The sequence below is a fragment of the Octodon degus genome, unplaced genomic scaffold (assembly GCF_000260255.1).
Source record: "Octodon degus isolate 3935 unplaced genomic scaffold, OctDeg1.0 scaffold00035, whole genome shotgun sequence".
Lineage (NCBI taxonomy): Eukaryota > Metazoa > Chordata > Mammalia > Rodentia > Octodontidae > Octodon > Octodon degus.
This window is the reverse complement of record NW_004524611.1, coordinates 12,492,639-12,509,894: the sequence shown is the minus strand read 5'-3', so window position 1 is coordinate 12,509,894 and position 17,256 is coordinate 12,492,639. Positions and strand designations below refer to the sequence as shown.

Here is a 17,256-nt window from a genome sequence, read left to right as displayed (position 1 = left end):
CTGAAACCAAATCAAACCAAAACAGTTCCACCGAAGGGTAGAGCTATACCCGTATCTTACACCGTAGCCATTACACTCACTTCCAACTGGATGCAAGGCACATTCCAGGCCAACACGAGCCTGTGAGGGAGAACGGCAAGCTAGAGGCAGGGTGCCCGCCCTTGGCATCCCAGAACCCGCTGCTGTGCAAGAGATGCTAGGAGCCATAAAATCCGGACCAATCCAAGTCTAAATGTAATGTAAAACTATTACATGTATATATTTTTTTCCTCTTTTCGCGTGGCACTGGGGATAAAACTCAGGGGTTTAAGTATTGAGTTACATCCTCACCCCATTCCCACTTTTTTGGAGACAAGTCCTCCCTATTTTGCTAAATTGCCCAGGCTGGGCTCAAATTTGCAATCTTCCTGCCTCAGCTTCCCACAGTGCTGGGCTTACTGGCATGATGGTTTTCTTTTTCTTTTTTTTTTTGTCCCTTATTTTAGAGATGAGATTCAGGTAAGGGAGTAGATGGAAGTGGGGACGGTTGCAACAAAACCAGGTGAAAAATGACTTAGGCCTGTGAAAATCAGGACACACAAGAGGAGCAGAGAGGGGAGATACCTCCTAGGTTTTTTCCTGCTAACGGAGAGGGAGCTGGCTGCCCGATCTCGCGATACCTGGGCTTCCCCCGCCTCCTTCGCCTTCAGCCAGTAACAAACATGGCCGTGAGCGCGGGGCTCTTCCGCCAGGACGTGGGGTTAAGGGTCATGAGAAAGATGGCGGCACCCAGGAGCCGTTGAGGCGTGCAGTACGGGATGGCTCTGGTGGCCCTGGGTCGCGCGGGGCGGCGGCTGAAGTGGCCGGGCCCCGGGCGCGGGCACTGGACGCCGGCCGAACGCTCGCGGAGCCGGCGCGAGGCGGCAGAGGCCGAGGCGGACGCGCCCGTGGTCCAGTACGTGGGCGAGCGCGCCACCCGCGCGCACCGCGTCTTCGTGTGGGGCTTCAGCTTCTCGGGCGCGCTGGGCGTGCCCACCTTCGTGGTGCCGGGGGCCGGGCCCGAGCGCTCCGGCTCGCGGCCGCGCCGCAGGATCCAGGCCGTGCCCTACCGCCTGGAGCTCGACCAGAAGGTGCGGACCGCGGCTCGCTCCTCCTACCCGGGTAGAGAAGTTGCGGTCGCGGGGGGACCGGGACAAGGGCGACCCGCGACCCGAGCTGGGGTCGGGAGCCGCGTTAGAGGCCGCCGCTGAGACTGCGGTGCGGCTGCTCGGCGGCGTCCGTGTTCAGCGTCCCGGGATGGCACCCGCACTGTAGGGGAGCGCGGGGACACACAGAGCCGAAGGCCACGGTCCCAGCTGGTGGGCGCGTGTGGTGGGCCGCGGACCAGGCGGCCTTTGAGCTGAGCTACATCCCCGGCTGTTGTTTTCATCGTACACTTTGTATTTTTTAAAATCCCGAGACAAGGTCTCGCTAAATCGCCCCAGCTGGCTTGGATCTTGCGTTCCTCCTGCCTCAGCCTCCCTCAGTCCTGGGATTCCAGGCACGCGACCCCGTGATCCTCTGGCTCCATGGAAGACACTAGTGGCAGAGGGCATGGGGAGAAAGCTGCTGTGCTCGAGGCAGGCCGCGGTCAGCCTTTCTCCTTCGTGCACCGGGTCCTAGGGCGACTGCGGAGCCTGGCAGAGATGGCAGGACCATCTGGTCGCTGTATTAAGTGCAGGATTCAGCAAATAATCATTTCAGACCGGGACCCTGATCCCTCAAATCAGGTGACCCAAGGGAGCTGCTTTTCAGATTTCCTCTGCCGCCTGTGGCTACGGATTCACACTGCTGGCCTCCAGAACCAAGGACATCACGAAAGTTTGGGGCATGGGGCTCAACAAAGACTCTCAGCTTGGATTTCACAGGAGTCGGAAGGATAAAGGTGAGCATCGCCCAGGGATCTTTGCTGCCACAGAGGAGGAACAGACAGGGAAGAGCACTTTGGCCTTTGTGCCCACGACCCAGAGGCTTCCGGTTCAAGGGCAAGAGCTTGGGGTTTGCTGGGCAGCGAACAGGCACCTGTTTGTCGGGGAACCCACGGCACTCAACGTGTGGGCAGGGGAGAAGTCAGTGAGGCCCTGAAGGTGGAGGCTCTGTTCCACACGTTTGAAACTTCCGTTGTCAAAATGTTAGAAATAGTAGGCATTAACTAGACAATATTTCTTTCTTTTTTCTTCATTAATAGACAGTATTTCTTAAAATATAGACTGTCAGCTGGCCATGGTGGTGCACGTCCGTAATCCCAGTACTCTGGGAGGCTGAGGCAGGAGGATTGCAAATTTGAACCTAGCTTGGGCAATTTAGTGACTTGGGGAGACCTAAATAAAAACATTTTCAAAACCAGAGTAGAGGGGCCAGGGAGATGGCTCAGTGGAATAAGCGCTTCCCTGGCAAGTTCAAACTCCCGGTTCTGCAAAAGACAAAACAAAACAAAACAAAAAAAACAACAGAGTAGAGACATGGGTCAGTGTGGAGGCTCTGGGTTCAGGTCCCCAAACTTATCTGGGAAGATTAGAGATAGTATGTATCTTTATTTATTTATTTACGGTACTGAGGATCAAACTCAGTACCTTGTGCTTGCCAGGCAGGTGCATATACCACTGAGCTATCTTCCCTGGCCTACATACCAGTTTTATCATATATGGGAGAAATTATACTGAAGGACATACTGGGCAAACCTTTCTTCTTCCCCCCCTTCCCTGGCTTATTTGGAAATATGTCTACATAATTTAGATCACGGTATATTTTTGTTTTCTATCTTTTTCACTTAATTCTTATATCAGAAATGCATTTCTTTTAATATTTATTTATTTGGTACATGGTCTCAGTACACAGCTTGGACTCCTAGTGATCCTCCTGTCTCAGCCTCCTCAGTGCTGGGATTACAGGTGTGTGCCACTATGCCTGGTTTTGGGGCAGGCACAGCACCATGGGCAGCACAGCATGCCATCCTGGGGATTGAACTTGGGCTGCACTTGCCAGGCAGGCGTTTAGACTGCTGAGCTAGCTCCCCACTCGGAAATGTCTTTTTTTAAAAGTTAATATCAAAGAATTTACTAGCTGTAAGATGTGCCTTACATTTATTACGAGAGCCTTTGGACAGAACAGTGAGATAGGTTGACACCAGCTTCAGCTGTCACCAGCTTACTCTGGTCGTGTTTTTTGTTTTTTTTTTTAATGTATTTAGTACAAGGTGTACAGGATCTCACTACACAGATCAGACTCATAGTGAGTCTCCTGTTTTCAGCCTCCCAAGCGCTGGGATACAGGTGCACACCATCACGTCCAGTCTCAGTTGCAGTCTCAGTGCGCTCCGAGGGGCAGGGCCGCCACGGCACACTGGGGTTCCAACCCCGGTCCCAGCATTTGCCTAAGCTGGTAGTTTAGTCTGCTGAGCTGTCTGGCTGGCTCTCACTAGTTGTGTTTATTCTTTTTCCCAACTTAAATATTTTGGTTTTTTGAGACAGGTCTCACAGTGTAGTTTAAGCTGGCCTTGAACTCACTGTGGAGCCCAGGCTGTTCTGAAATTTTCAGCAATCCTCCTACCTCAGCCTCCTGAATGCTGGTATTACAACCTAGTTTCCCCATTTTTACCAAAAGAAAAAAAAAAAAAGGACCCACACACTTTTGGGTCTGGGAAGATGGCTCAGTGGAATAAGTGCTTCTCTGGCGAGCGCAAGGGCCTGAGTTCAATTCCCAGTTCCACCGAAAAAAAAAAAAAAAAAAAAGACCCACTTTTTTTTCTTGTATGTTTAAAGCAGATTCCAACATTATTTCATTTGTGAGGTTTCATTTACTGACTATAAAAATAAGGACCCTTAATTCTGTGGTGGGGGGAGTGCGTTGGGTGGAAGCTAGCTGTGAGGCACACCTGCACCCTGGGTTTCTTTAAGAAGACAGCCAAATCTCTCCATTCGGGGGTGTGCCTTCATGCGGAGGCTCGGTGCTCTCCTGCAGCCCGGGGCTATGAGTACGTGCTGGAACCCTCACCAGTCTCCCTGCCTCTGGACCGGCCCCAGGAGACCCGGGTGCTGCAGGTGGCCTGTGGCCGTGCGCATTCACTCATCTTGACAGACAGCGAAGGAGGTAAGGTGCCAGAAAAGGCCTTGGCCACCAACCTTTCTGTTCTCTGTGGGTCTCCAGTAAACGACAAGTGTGAGCTGGCTGCCATGGCCCACGCCTGAGATTGCAGCTGCTTGGCAGGCTGAGGCAGAAGGATCTCAGTCTCTCCACTTAGCAGCCCTGTGTTACTGTGTCTGGTGACCCAGGGAAAGGGTGACCTGGGGCAGCCTTTACATTCATCTCCCACCTGAGCCTTGGGTCGTGAAATACACAGGTGGAGTATGGAGTTTTTTATGAGGGGACGAGTGCCCAGGGTACCCCAGCAATGGGTGCAGGGTGTGGGGTCCTCACCTCCTACTGTGGGGCATTCCTGGGGTAGGTGGGCTCCCTCCAGAGGCTGGGTGTGAGAGGTGGCCAGGGCCCTGGGCTGAGCTGACTAACGGCGGTGTCCTTCAGTCTTCAGCATGGGCAACAATGCCTACGGGCAGTGCGGGCGCAAGGTGGTGGAGGACGAGGTGTACAGGTGAGTCCCCAGGCGTGGTGGGTGCCCGTTCACCAGCTCGATGGAGGGTGCAGGAATGTGCCTGTGCTCGGGCCATCCTGTTTAGTTCACCCAGAGGCTGAGCGTCAGCGGTTTCCCTTCATTTCAGCCATTTATTCAGGTGCTTCATTGTCCTCCAGTTCTTTGTACCACTCTGCTGGGGGCCTCAGACTTGGCCTCTGCTTATGAAAATCAGCTCGGGTTGGCTTTGGTTTGGTTTTCTGTCCAGGCCCAACTCTGCCCTCTCTCTGAGCGTTGAGCGCTGAGCCCTGCGCCCTGCGTTGGCGGCCAGCTTGCAGTGATTGCTCTCCCCTCAGAGTGCTGAGACCCGTGCCCCTTCCTGATGGCTCACCCACTTCCCTCCTCATCCCACTGAGCCCGGCTCCCTCTTCTCAGGCATCTGTCCTTCATTGTGCTCTTTGCTCATCTGTTGGGTATCTCACATGGGAGAAACCGTGGGATATTGACCCATGTCTGATTGGCTTCACTTAGCGCTATGGCCTCGGGTGTTTTCCTACAAGTGACCCTACTTTGCGCCTCTTCAGAGCCTGTTGGGCACAAATCATGGCTCTACCTTGTCTGCTCATTTGTACATGGGTGGAAGGTGACTTCTGGGTTTGGCTGAATGTGTGGCACAGCTGTGAGCCCGAATGGTGGGGTCCCTGTATGGCCTGTCTCTGTCATCTGGGCATTTGCCTGAGAGAGGCAGTGCTGGCTCAGAGGTGGTGCTGTGTTTAGCTGTCCCTTCACTGTTCCTCTCCCTTCTCCCCCCACGCCCGGCTGTAGCGAGAGCCACAGAGTGCACAGGATGCAGGACTTCGATGGCCAGGTGGTCCAGGTAGGGGACACATGCTGCCCCTGTGCTGAGGGGGCTGAGGCAGGTGGAGCAGTGGCTGATTGGTTAGGGAGATTTTCTGAGTGAGTAAGCAAGTCAGAGCTGTCAGCCTGCCACCCCCAGGCCTGGATTTGCACTGGGTGTTAAGGCTGAATGTTTGGTAAGATTTCCATGGCTGGCAGGCAGTAGGGGGAAGCCAGGGAGCTGGCTATGTCTTGGCGTCGTTGGCGCCATTGCATACAGGCTGGCTGTGTACCACTCACCAACTACTTCCTGTGTCTGTGGGCCATGGCTGACATGGGTCTCCAGTGTGAACCCTCAGGTGCAAGCCTGAGTGCCACCTCCTAGGAATGTGGGCAGCGAGGGCCCAGCTGAAGGCTGCAGGGTAGAGGAGGGTGCTGAGGTCACAGGGCTGCCGGGGTAGCATGGGAGAGGCCCAAAGTGCTGGAGAGCTTGGAGGGCGGGTGGTGGGAGGTGGCCAGAGTGCTGGAGTGCTGGAGAGTGCTGGGGCGAAAGCTGCAGGTTGAAGTAGGTGGTGAGCAGGCACTGGGCCTGGCGTCCACCTTAGTGCGTGCGGAGTGTGGAGCCGGTGGCTGTGCAACACAATGCGGTAGGATGTGTGATGTTACTTGTGCTCCTTGGATAGAGATGGCCTTGGTTGTGGTGTGGCAGGGATGGGGAGGGGCAGGGGACACTGAGGAGGCGTGAGTATGATTAGGAACGGGGATATGGACGAGAACCATGGCAGGGGGAAGCAGGCATGGCTGGAAGGATGCACAGAGCAAAGCTCTAGGGTCCTCAGTCTTCTCCCCGCTCTATCCACAGGTCGCCTGCGGGCAGGATCACAGCCTTTTCCTCACTGAGCAGGGTGAAGTCTATTCTTGTGGCTGGGGTGCCGATGGGCAGACAGGTATGATGTTTGGACCCTGGCAGTTGCAGTCCAGGTTATGTGACCCAGCTGTGAGTACTGGGGACTCTTGAGCTTCCAGGCAAATGCTGTTTTTTTTTTTTTTTTTTTTGCGGAACCAGGGATTGAACTCAGACCCTTGTGCTTGCCAGGTGCCAGGGAAGTGCTTATTCTACTGAGCCATCTCCCCAGCCTCCAAAACTTTCACGTTTTTTTTTTTTGGCAGAACAGGGGATTGAACTCAGGCCCTTGCGCTTGCCAGAGAAGCACTTATTCCACTGAGCCATTTCCCTGTCCCAACACAAATGCTGTTCTTTTGCCTCCCTGTTTTTCTTGTCCCTGGATCCCTTGGAAGTGAACCAATAAAGCATCCGGAGTAGACTCAGAGTCTTGGACCGTTTTTTCCCCTAGTATCAGGGATTGAACTCAGGGCCTTTGCACCACCCCCAGCTCTTTTTTTGTTCTTTGAGTCAGGGTCTCACTAAATCTCTACATTGCCCAGGTTGTAATCCTTCTGCCTCAGCCTCCTGAGTGCTGGGATTGCAGGTTTGCGCCACCATACCTGATCATAATTGGTACATTTTAAAAACCCTGCAAGCCTGGCATGGTGTTGCACGCCTATAATCCTAGCAATCTAGGAGGCTAAAAAAGGAAGATCGTTGTGAGTTTGAGGCCAACCCACACTACATAGTGAGACCATATCTCAGGAGATATACCAATTACGAGTATGACCTTTTTCCATTGAGAAAACATAAGGAAGGTATGTGTGCACAAAGAGAAACAGGTCAGGATTTCTGAGTGTTTGTTGAGGGCTTCCAACTATGTTTGGCCTATTGCAGATCTGAATAAGTTTGCAGGAAGGGTGGATGATGAAGTGTTTCCCTCTGTGCTAGGTCTGGGTCACTACAACATCACCAGCACACCCACCAAGCTGGGCGGAGACCTTGCTGGAGTGGAAGTTGTCCAGGTTGCCACCTATGGTGACTGCTGCCTGGCTGTGTCAGCTGATGGGGCCGTGTTTGGGTGGGGAAACTCTGAGTACCTGCAGCTGGCATCTGTGACAGACTCCACACAGGTATGGTGCCTTGTGGCCAGTGCCCGGTGGGCCTCACCAGTCCAGGAGGCAGGATACCTCTCAGGCCCGAGCTGTTACAGACCATTGGCTTTGCCCCAGAAGCTAGATCAGCTGAGGTAAAATGTTTGCTCCACATGGTGCTGGTGTACTGCTGTCCTGCATCACCCAGAAAGCATCAGTGTCTCCAAAAGAGACAACTGGCGGGTGTGGTGGTGCAAACATGTGACCCCAGCACTCCTGAGGCTGAGGCAGAGGATCATTGTGTGTTTGAGGCCAGTCTAGGCTCACAGTGAGGCCCTGAGGATGGAGCACAAAGACAACCTGAGGTCAGCTAAGCAGGTGGAAAAGGCTTTCTCTGTGGTTTGCCCTGTGGCTGGAAGTGCCCTAGCTGCCTTTCAGACCTGGCCTGTGCTCGGGTTCTGACAGCTCCAAGGAGCCCCACTCACTAGGCTCAGGGCACCTTGCCTCCCCTGGTCTTGGCTCTGTCTGACTCCCCTTTGCTGCTTCCTGTTCTGCAGTCTTCCCCCTTGTTCCCCTGCACCCCCTCTGTGTCTGCCACCTTGTCCCTCACAGCTTGGACTTCTCCCAGTGTCCCAAGTCCCATTGAGTCCTTGCTTAGCCAGACGTGAGCACCTTCCCGTACCAGGTGAGTCTGCCCACATCTGAGCCAGCGCAAATGTAACTTGGTGTAAGGCTTTTTTTTTTTTCTCTTTTTGTGGCCAGCTCAGCCCACCCTGGGGGCGGGACTGACATGGCATGTGGTACCTTAGGCAGCTTTTGGTGGAACTGGGAATTGAACTCAGACCCTTGCACTTGCTAGGGAAGCGCTTATTCCACTGAGCCATCTCCCCAGCCCCCTGAGACAGGGTTTGACTCTGTAGTTCAGCCTGGCCTCAAACTCTTGGTGATCTCCTACCTCAGCCTCCTGAGTGCTGAGATTATAGGTGTATGACTCTATGCCCAGCTTGATGTTAGTTTTGAGTGACAGCCATGTCCTTCACTAGACTAGGACTGCCTGAGGTGGAAACTGGGTCCCTTTTATTTTGTGACAGCCTCTGCCCTGATGCCCCGCACATGGATCATGTGATGAGGCAGCTGGCTGTCCAGGCCTGTGTCTTGACCAAGTGACCCTGTCCCCAAACCAGGTCAACGTCCCCCGGAGCCTGCCCTTCTCAGCAGTGGGAAAGGTGAAGCAGGTAGCCTGTGGCGGCACAGGCTGCGCTGTGCTCAACGGTGAGGCCCCTTCCGGCAGTGGCGAGTGTGGAGTGTGGAGCAGAGGTGGGGACATGGCCAGCATGGAGCACGGGAGGACAGTGGTGTGCTGTGTGCAGGGAGCCTGGGTTGGGCATAGCCGCTTCCTTCCTCTCAGCCTGGGCCTTTCCTCTCCAGCTGGAAGTGGAAGACACTGAGGCCGGAGGATGGAAGTCAGCAGCATAGTGTCTCCAAAGGAAAAAAGAGAGAAGGGATAGAGTCTAGATGCTGAGGCCCATGCTTCTGGCTAGTGGCACTGCTGCCAAGAGTTGCATTTAGTTTTAGGAGGATGAACCCAGGGCCTGCACCGCAAGAATCTCCTCTGCTTCTGGGCTGGCCCAGCTCAGTGTCAGTACTGCGGGGGAGGGGGGACCATTACGCTAAAATTTCTGAGTGTTTTGTGAGGGCCCAGAGACTTTTGATATGTTTGGCAGGGTTTTCAGTCAGTGTGACACTCAGCACTGTCAGTGTCCTTATGTCTGCATGGCTTTTCTGGGTCAGACTGGTCCCCTGTGCCCCCGGCCTGCCCTCAGAATGTAGGGGTTTGTGCTCTGAGAGTGGCCCGGCAGGCAGGCGTTGAAGCAGGGGGAGGGGACCGTGTCAAGTCCCTGTTTGTGTTCTGGTCCCCAGAGAACCCCCCAGCCCTGCGGCTGTATTGCGAGTGGGTGGTACCGTCTGCTTTTCTGGCAAGGGTGGGCTCAGCCTGGTTTGACTTCCTGTCCATTGTCTTCCTGTAACGCAGGAGAAGGCCGTGTTTTCGTTTGGGGCTATGGAATTCTTGGGAAAGGCCCCCGCCTTGTGGAAACTGCTCTCCCAGAGATGATTCCCCCCACGCTCTTTGGCCTAACAGAGTTCAGCCCAGATGTCCAGGTTTCCCGCATTCGATGTGGACTCAGCCACTTTGCTGCCCTGACCAGTAAGTGACCAAGCCAGCAGGCCAGAGTGTGACAGGCAGAGAGATGTCCACTCTTGTGGGTCCAAGCTTTGGGCTCCTCCTGGCACCCGTCTATCCGTCCATCTAGTGAGAGGCACTGAGGGCGGGTGCAGCTGTAGCAGGTGAGCCACTTTGTCATCTGGAATTTGGCTTTGGGGTCCCTTGGCTGGTGGTTAGGCAGTGTGGCAAGGAGTGACCTCACGTGTGCACAGGTTGGCGGCAGGAGAAGGGTACAGCTGGGTGCCAGAAGAAAGCGCCAAGGCTGGCGCGTCTGTGGTGGAGGTTAGGAATGAGCATGGCCCTGCCAAGCCAAAGCCTGCTGCAGCCTGGAACAAGGACTTGAGGGGCTGCTTGTGGCTTTTTGGAATTGAAGCTACTGCCAATTGCAGCAGGGTACTGGTGACAGTGATCAGGGCAGTGGGGGACCCAGATTGCAGACTCAAGGCTTGAGCTGTGTTAGGGCATGTGGTCCCCGCCCCGTGCCGGGTCAGGTTGCTGCAGTCTGCCACCCCCGAACAGAGTACAGAGTTAATTGTGCTTTTGTGATCCTCAAGCAAGTTAGCCGTGTCTTGCAATTAAAGAGTCCCTTCTTCTGAGGCCAAGTGTTTTCTCCCTGAGTGTCTGGGTTGGACAGGCTGCCCAGGTTATCCCGGTTCAGTATCTCCAGCTCTGCTCCGTGAGCCATGTCCCTGGAGGCACCACCCTCCGCACCAGGGTCAAGAGCACTCGGCTCAAAAATCTGTGCCCCTGCCCTGCCACTGGGGGATCAGGAGACCTGTGGAGTTTGAACATTTTTATTTACTTATTTTTTTTCTGTCTTTACTTACGTTTGTGTAGCTGGCGGTTGAAGCCAGAGCCTTGCCCATGCCTACCCCTCTGTGCACCCCGGCCCTCTCTTATTTATCTGGGGATGCCTGGGGCCTCACATGTCCTGAGTGAGTACCCTGCTGCTGAGCTGCATCTACAGCTGGTTTTTATTTTTAAATTTACTTAAGGATTTTTTTTTCCTTTGTAATGAAAGAGGGTTATTAAGTGCGTGGTTTCAGCCATTCAAGACAAGGGGCTGACGTGGTCTGGTCTGGGCGATGGCTTCCTGCCTGGCAGAGTCCTGGGTGGCCTGTGGCAAGATCCCCCGAGCACCCGTGTTCGTGTCTGTATTTTGTTTTCATGGTGAATTTTTGGTGCTGTTCTGATTTAGCAAATAAAGAGTTTTATGGATTAATCTTGGGGGCAATTACCCATTTTTCCAAGGCTTTGTGCAGAGGGAAATATTGGGGAAGTGTAGAAAGCATTTGAGAGACTTCTGTCATCCACTCTTCCCAAGCCATCAGCCCTTCTGGGCTTCCTCGATGAAGCCCCTTCTGAGGGACCCCACGGCCTCCCCATGGTGTGTGCTTCTGCCCTGGACTCATGTCTGTGTGCCAGCATGCAGGCCCCCCCAGGCCGCGGAGCTGGCTGGTGCTGGGCGCACAGCCTTGGGCTGCGCCGGGTGGCCCTAGCCACTCGCTGAGGGAAGGGCAGGCGTCAGGCCGCAGGACCAGAGGAGCTGTGAATGGTTGGTCCTGCCTCTCCACATTTATTGTTCCTCTGCAGCCCTGCTTGAGCCTCTGCATGAAGGGTCCAGGCTGCAGAGACGTTGGAATGACCTGAGTTACGAGGACAGATTCCCAGAGTGCCGGCTGGCAGCATCTCCAGCTGTGGCTAACTCGCTTTGCTGTTGCTCTGACCAAAGACCTGGGCTTGGGTCCTCTGAAAAGAGCTTTGTTTTGGATCAAGCCACAGATCAGGGGCTGTGCGGTGGGAGAGAGGCACAAGGGATCTCTTGACCGTGCGCTCCCACAGGGCAGTGATGGCCCCTTTGTGTGGGTAGAGCCACTGACCTGTTACCTGTGGAGGTCCCAGTGCCTCTTGACTCCGTGACAGTGGGGACTAGGTCCCCAGTGCAGGAACTGTGGGTGTCAAGCCATGCTGAGACCATAGTATGGCTCACCCTTTCAGAGCACTGTGTCCTCATCCTACGGGCCATGACTTACACTTTGTAGCTGTGTGCTGGCTGGTTTCTTTCTTTTTTTTTTTAATTGTATTTTAGTAAAGGGTCTTACAGGGTGGGTATTCAGGGTCTTACTACTAGATCACACTCATAGTGATCCTCCTGTTTATAGCCTTCCAAGAGCTGAGATTACAGGCGTGTGCTACCACACCTAGTCTCACTTGCCGTCTCAGCTTGACCCAGGTGCAGGCCCAGGGATCGAACTCCTGGTCCCTGCACCTGCTTGCAAGTGCTTTAATCTACTGAACTATTTGGTTGGCCCTATTGATTATTTCTTTAATTGAGCTTGTGGGCCAGCTGAAGCCCATGAATGTCCTGCTCTCAGCTCCCAGCACTTGCACAGACCTGCCACACATAGGGACCCATAACTTTGCCACCCGAGTGAGTGCTCCTGAAGGTGGAAACCCAGACAGCACGGCCAGTCATCCTCTGATTAGGAAGCTCTGCTGCAGTGTTCTGGGGGGCAGGGTTGGGGGACCATGCTGGGCGGGTTGCTGGGGACAAGCAGGAGCCCAGGCATGCCCTGTGACTACACCTGTCCCTTTCCCTGGGGCTGAGCTGCCCGCATAGCTGCGTTCTCTGAGAGATGTGCTCTGCATAGTCCCCATACCCTCTCCTTCCTTTGCAGACAAAGGTGAGCTGTTTGTGTGGGGCAAGAACATCCGTGGCTGCCTGGGGATTGGCCACCTAGAAGACCAGTATTTCCCGTGGCGGGTAAGGACGGCCAGGCCTGGAGGGCTGGACTGAGGCTGCAGCGGGGATGGGCCTGCTCCTGCACTCCCCCCCACCCCCCCAGGCTCTGCACAGCCTCAGGGACTCTGAGGTAGCACTGCCCTGCTGAGGGTGAGACAGGAGGGCTCTGCTCAGGCAGTGTTGCCTCAGGCTGTGCAGAGAGCAGGCTGCGTGCTATGGAGGTGGCAGAGCAGGTACAAAGGGTAGGAGTGCCTGAAAGAAGTTACTGATTCTTCCTGAATACAGGGCCTCTATGCATGATCCAGATGCGTTATGCAGAACAAGTCTGCCAGCCGGCTCCTGTTCTGGAGGCAGCCAGGGCCCTGCTTGCTGGAGCTCCCTTCCGGGAGCTCTGTGACTTGGGCCAGCCCGGCTCTGCTGCATCCTGGGCCTCCCTGCGAGGACACACACTGGGCTCAAGCTGGGAAGCCCCCAGCTTTGATTCCCTCACGTGGTTACTCAGTGCAGCCGACCAGGGTGCTGTGCATTTGGGTGGCTTCTGGGCCTGGCCACCCCTTCCTGCCTCTGTTAGCCTAGAAGAACCAGGTGGTGAGCAGCAGGCCAGGCCTCATGGCACCCTGCAGTCCCCCTGTCCTGTGTCTGTTTTAGGGTGGCCGCTTCCCTTAGGACCTGATCACCAAGCAGAATGATGTTCCTGAGCTGATGTTGCTGCCCTTCTCAGAGGGTTGCTCAGGCACCGTGGGGACCTGGCTTCTGCAGCTGTCCCCATCATGGTGTTGGGAGGGCAAGTTGGCTTTTCTTTGGCAGGAAGAGCAGGGCTGGGCCCTTTGACATGGACACAACTGTGAGCCTGGTGCTGCCGCCAGGGGGAGCTGAAACCCAGTGGGCTACTGCTCCCAGAGGCCTCTGCGTGAGCGCAGGTGTTGTCCTGGCTGCGCTGAGGCTGAGAGGTTGCAACACTTTGGGCTTTAGTGGCCAGGCCATTTGGGGACAAGAATGTAGGTGCTGAAGAGCTGTGTGTGGGCCCTAGATGTGTGTGGAGCAGGCACTCTCCCGAGGAAAGGTAAACACTGTTCCTAATGGCCTGGGTTGTTGCTAAGACCCACCTGGGCGTCACCACGGTGGCAGCACGTTTTGCTGCCTCTGCAGGGCCACTCTGGAGCGCCATCCACAGTGATGTGCAACTGTTTGTGGAGCTGTGTCCAGCAGGCTTTGCTAAGACAATTTGTTTGATGAGGGGGTGCAGGGTGTGGGGTATGGCTTGGCCTTTGCCTTCATCTTTGTTTACCTGGTGGCTCCAAGTCTCTGATGGCCTGGTCTCCCCCGCCAGAGGTGTGGAGGGTGCTCCGTGTGGTGGCACTGGCCGCCTCTGCACTGCCAAGCCTGGCCATCTGGCTTAGCACTCAGTAATCTGTACTGCAGGCACGAGCGTCCCCTGCCAGCTGGTGCTGCTGCAGGGAAGGCTGGTCTGGGGTCTGCCTAGTGGGTAGTCGTCACAGCCGGCCATGTCTGAGGAGATGTCCACGTGGGTAGTATGTTCCTGCTTGTCACTTAGGAACAATGAGAGGGGCATCAGGAAGGTCAAGTGTGGTGGATCACGCCTGCAGTTCCAGCATCCTGGGGGGTTGAGGCGGGAGGATGGCAAGTTTAAGCCCACCCTGGGCAACTTAGTGAGACTCTGTCTCAAGAGAACAAGGGGTAGAAGCTATGGTTTAGTGCACAGGCCCCGGGTTCAATCCCCAGCACTACACACACATATGCACACACGTGTGCCCTCGCTCTACCCTAGGGAAGGCCACGAGGATGCAGTTCCTGTTGAGGGAGGTAGGGGTGGTAGAGGACGGCAGGGCAGCAGTGAGTTTTCCTTGGCAGCCATGTACATGCCTGTGGCTGGATCTGGTTGCAGCTGTGGTGACGAGTGGGGAGGACAGAGGATGCCCTGGCGAGCAGCTGCCCTGGTGTCCCTGTGCGGGTGCAGGGCTCCTCCCCTTAGGCCAGGGTGTCTTGCTGGGCCTTCATGATCTGTCGCCCAGATGCACTAGTGATGTGAGACCCAAGGGATACAGGTGGTGCTTGCAGTGGGGTGGGGGTGAAGGGGCCAGAACCAGCAGGCGGGAGTAAGGGCTCTTGTGCTCTGGGAGTCTGGAGAGTGCCCCTGGGAAGGTCAGACACCTGGCCTGATGGGTAGCCCTGGGACAAGCACAGGCCAGGCCATGTACACATCTGCGCTCTTGCCCAGTGTGGGCCCTCAGGTGGGGGCAAGCTGTCATGGCTGCTGTGGGTGGCAGGCTGATGGACAGCTTGTCCCTGGAGGCTGCTGCCATTTGGCCGGTGAGTTTCCAGCTGAGGCCCTGGGGGCTTGGGTCCCTGGCAGGCAGCCAGGCTGCCCTCCTTGCTATGAGCCATCCCCCTCATGCCTGTGTGGTGCGGGTCTTCTCTTTCAGGTGACGATGCCCGGTGAGCCTGTGGATGTTGCGTGCGGCGTGGACCACATGGTGACCCTGGCAAGGTCGTTCATCTGAGTCCCATTCTCGGCCAGCTCAAGGCTCTGCAGCAGGGACGTGGCACAGTGTTGTGCTTGAGTGGCCCTGTGTGCTCAGTGTCCGATGCTCTTGGCAGGTGCCTGTGCGGAGTCCTGGGGCTGAGGCCCCTCCTCCCGCCTGCATAGGATGGCTGCCCGCGGCAGCCCTAGCCCTGAGGAGCTCGGGCCAGTGGGCCGTAGGGCAAGGACATCAGGATGTTCTGCCCTGTCCAGCAGCACGTCAGGTCACGTCCCCCAGTCTCTTGGCCACAGGATGAGACCATGTCACACAGGCTCGGGAGGACATCCATTCCCTGCCATAGCACACTTGGTGTGTGCCCTGCCAGGCTCTGTGTGTACCTCGGGCTGAGCACTGCACGTCATGAGCTAGGCTGGCCTAAGGTGGGCCTTCATCCTTGCCCTACTCAATGCTGGCGCTGGTTGTTGCCACACTGCGGGCTCCCTTGGTGACTGTGCAGCCAGAAGTTGTGACCTAATGACCGTCCACTGCCAGCCTGGGAGGCTGAGAACCTTTCGAGGAGGACACTCGATCCACAGAGGCCTGCCTAGAGCACTGTGAAAGCAGTGGCATCAGGAGTGGACCTTCTCTTTTTCTTCACAAACAGCTTTTAAAAATCTCTTGGAATAAAGTCTTATTTTGTACTGGTTTAAAAACTGAATTAAAAAAAAAAAGGAAAACTGAATTGGTGCTTTAAAATGTTTACTTGAGCCAGGTGTGGTGGCACCCCTGCAATCCCAGCAGTTGGGAGGAGGAGGCAGCAGAGTTGCCGTGAGTTTGAGGCCAGCCTAGATTACATGGTGAGTTCAAGGCCAGCCTCAACTACATAGCAAGATGCTGTCTCAAAATTTTTTTACTTAATCATTAAGTTTAGCTTCTTTGGTAGAGGCAACTAGAGGCCAGTGAAAGCCACTGCAGGGGACAGGATAGTCCTACCTAGGATGTGTATTGCACCAGTGTCCTGCTCTCCTGCCTGGCCAACTGGGGTTCCTTGCACTGCCTGCTGGGCCCAGATCATTACCTGAGCAGACACTTGGTGTGGTCTTCACTGCCAAGCCCAGTTGACAACAGTTCCTGCCTGCTGCAGTTCACAAGGGGAGGAGATGTGAACACAGATCTAAGGGTGGGCAGGGGGTAGGGAGGGCTGGAAGGGGCTGTGGGTCGCTGTGACATCCCCAATGCAGACTGAAGGGAAGAGGAACAGTTCCTTTGAGCCAGGTCCTGCAGCTTTGGCCCATAGTCAGTGGCTAGAGGCTTCATAGCCCTGTGGGGGCAGGAGCTTCCCAGAAGAAGGCCTGGTGAGGAGGGGCAGCCAGCAGGGCCACCAAGGTGCTGAGAGGAGGGGCAGGGCCAGAAGGTCCCAAGGCCACGCCCATGCAGCCCTACCTCTTGAGTGACTTCACCTCCCCAGCACCATTCAGGAGCTGTCACTGGATCAGGCACTGACGTGGGGTCCATGTGATTAGGTGACCTGAGGGTGAGGGCCATGGAGGATGCTTTGCTTCATATCTAATGAAGCAGGTCTCAGGGTAAAGTGAGGGGTCCTGCCTGTGACAGGGTGCTGTGCTTGTTATGAGTGAAAAGAAAGTTCATTTTCCTCTTTTTTTTGCGGAACCGGGGATTGAACTCAGGCCCTTGCGCTTGCCAGGGAAGTGCTTATTCCACTGAGCCATCTCCCCGGCCCCTCATTTCCCTTCTGGAACTGTGGTTGCTGTCCCAACCTCATTTCTGGAACTGTGGTTGGGACAGCACTAAAGCAGCTACAGCGGGGGCAACAGGACACATGCTGTGACAGAGCCTGGGTCCCTCCAGCAGGATTCACAGACTGGTGAATCCTACAGTCCATGCTGGTGAGGTTAGACTGCAGCTGTTTCTCTTCCCATGGCGCTTCAGGGTTAAACTGAGCTGCATTCCCAGCACCTTTTAAACCTGCTAGTCAGATCTCTCTTGTGCTGGGGAAGAGGCTTGTGGTGAGCGCTTCCTTGGTGTGTGCAGGAGCCTGATCCTTAACATGGCAAAAACAACATCTCTGCTTCGCAAAGGCTGAGTTTCAGGGCTTTGTTACAGCAGCATTAAACTGACCAAGGTGCAGGGCTGACCAGCAGCTGCCCTGCGCCTCGGTCACTGTGCTCTGAATGACGATGACCTGGCCACTGGTCAGGGGCAGTGTGTTCTGCAGCATCCGGTGGCTCACAGCCCCTTGCCGTGGGGCTGCTCCTGCCTGGGATGCAATCCCTGCAGCCCCTGGGTTTTGTTTCCCCAGCCCCCCTCTGGAGAAGGGAAAAGGAAGTGTCCTCAGAGAAACCTCCACAAAACAACTGCTGCCAGCCAATGTCATTTTTTTCTC

The 17,256-nt window shown here is 55.4% G+C and overlaps 1 protein-coding gene across 1 annotated transcript; it reads left to right on the top strand.

The window, feature by feature from the left end:
* The first annotated feature begins 734 nt into the window (after positions 1–734).
* Rcc1l (RCC1 like) lies at positions 735–15,594 on the top strand. The gene is made up of 11 exons (XM_004630416.2): positions 735–1,109; positions 1,774–1,903; positions 3,979–4,107; positions 4,540–4,606; positions 5,411–5,462; positions 6,285–6,369; positions 7,260–7,441; positions 8,587–8,674; positions 9,435–9,608; positions 12,305–12,390; positions 14,814–15,594. The coding sequence occupies exons 1-11, from the start codon at positions 798–800 to the stop codon at positions 14,889–14,891; spliced, it is 1,383 nt and encodes a 460-aa protein (XP_004630473.1). The 5' UTR covers positions 735–797; the 3' UTR covers positions 14,892–15,594.
* Positions 15,595–17,256: the final 1,662 nt, after the last annotated feature.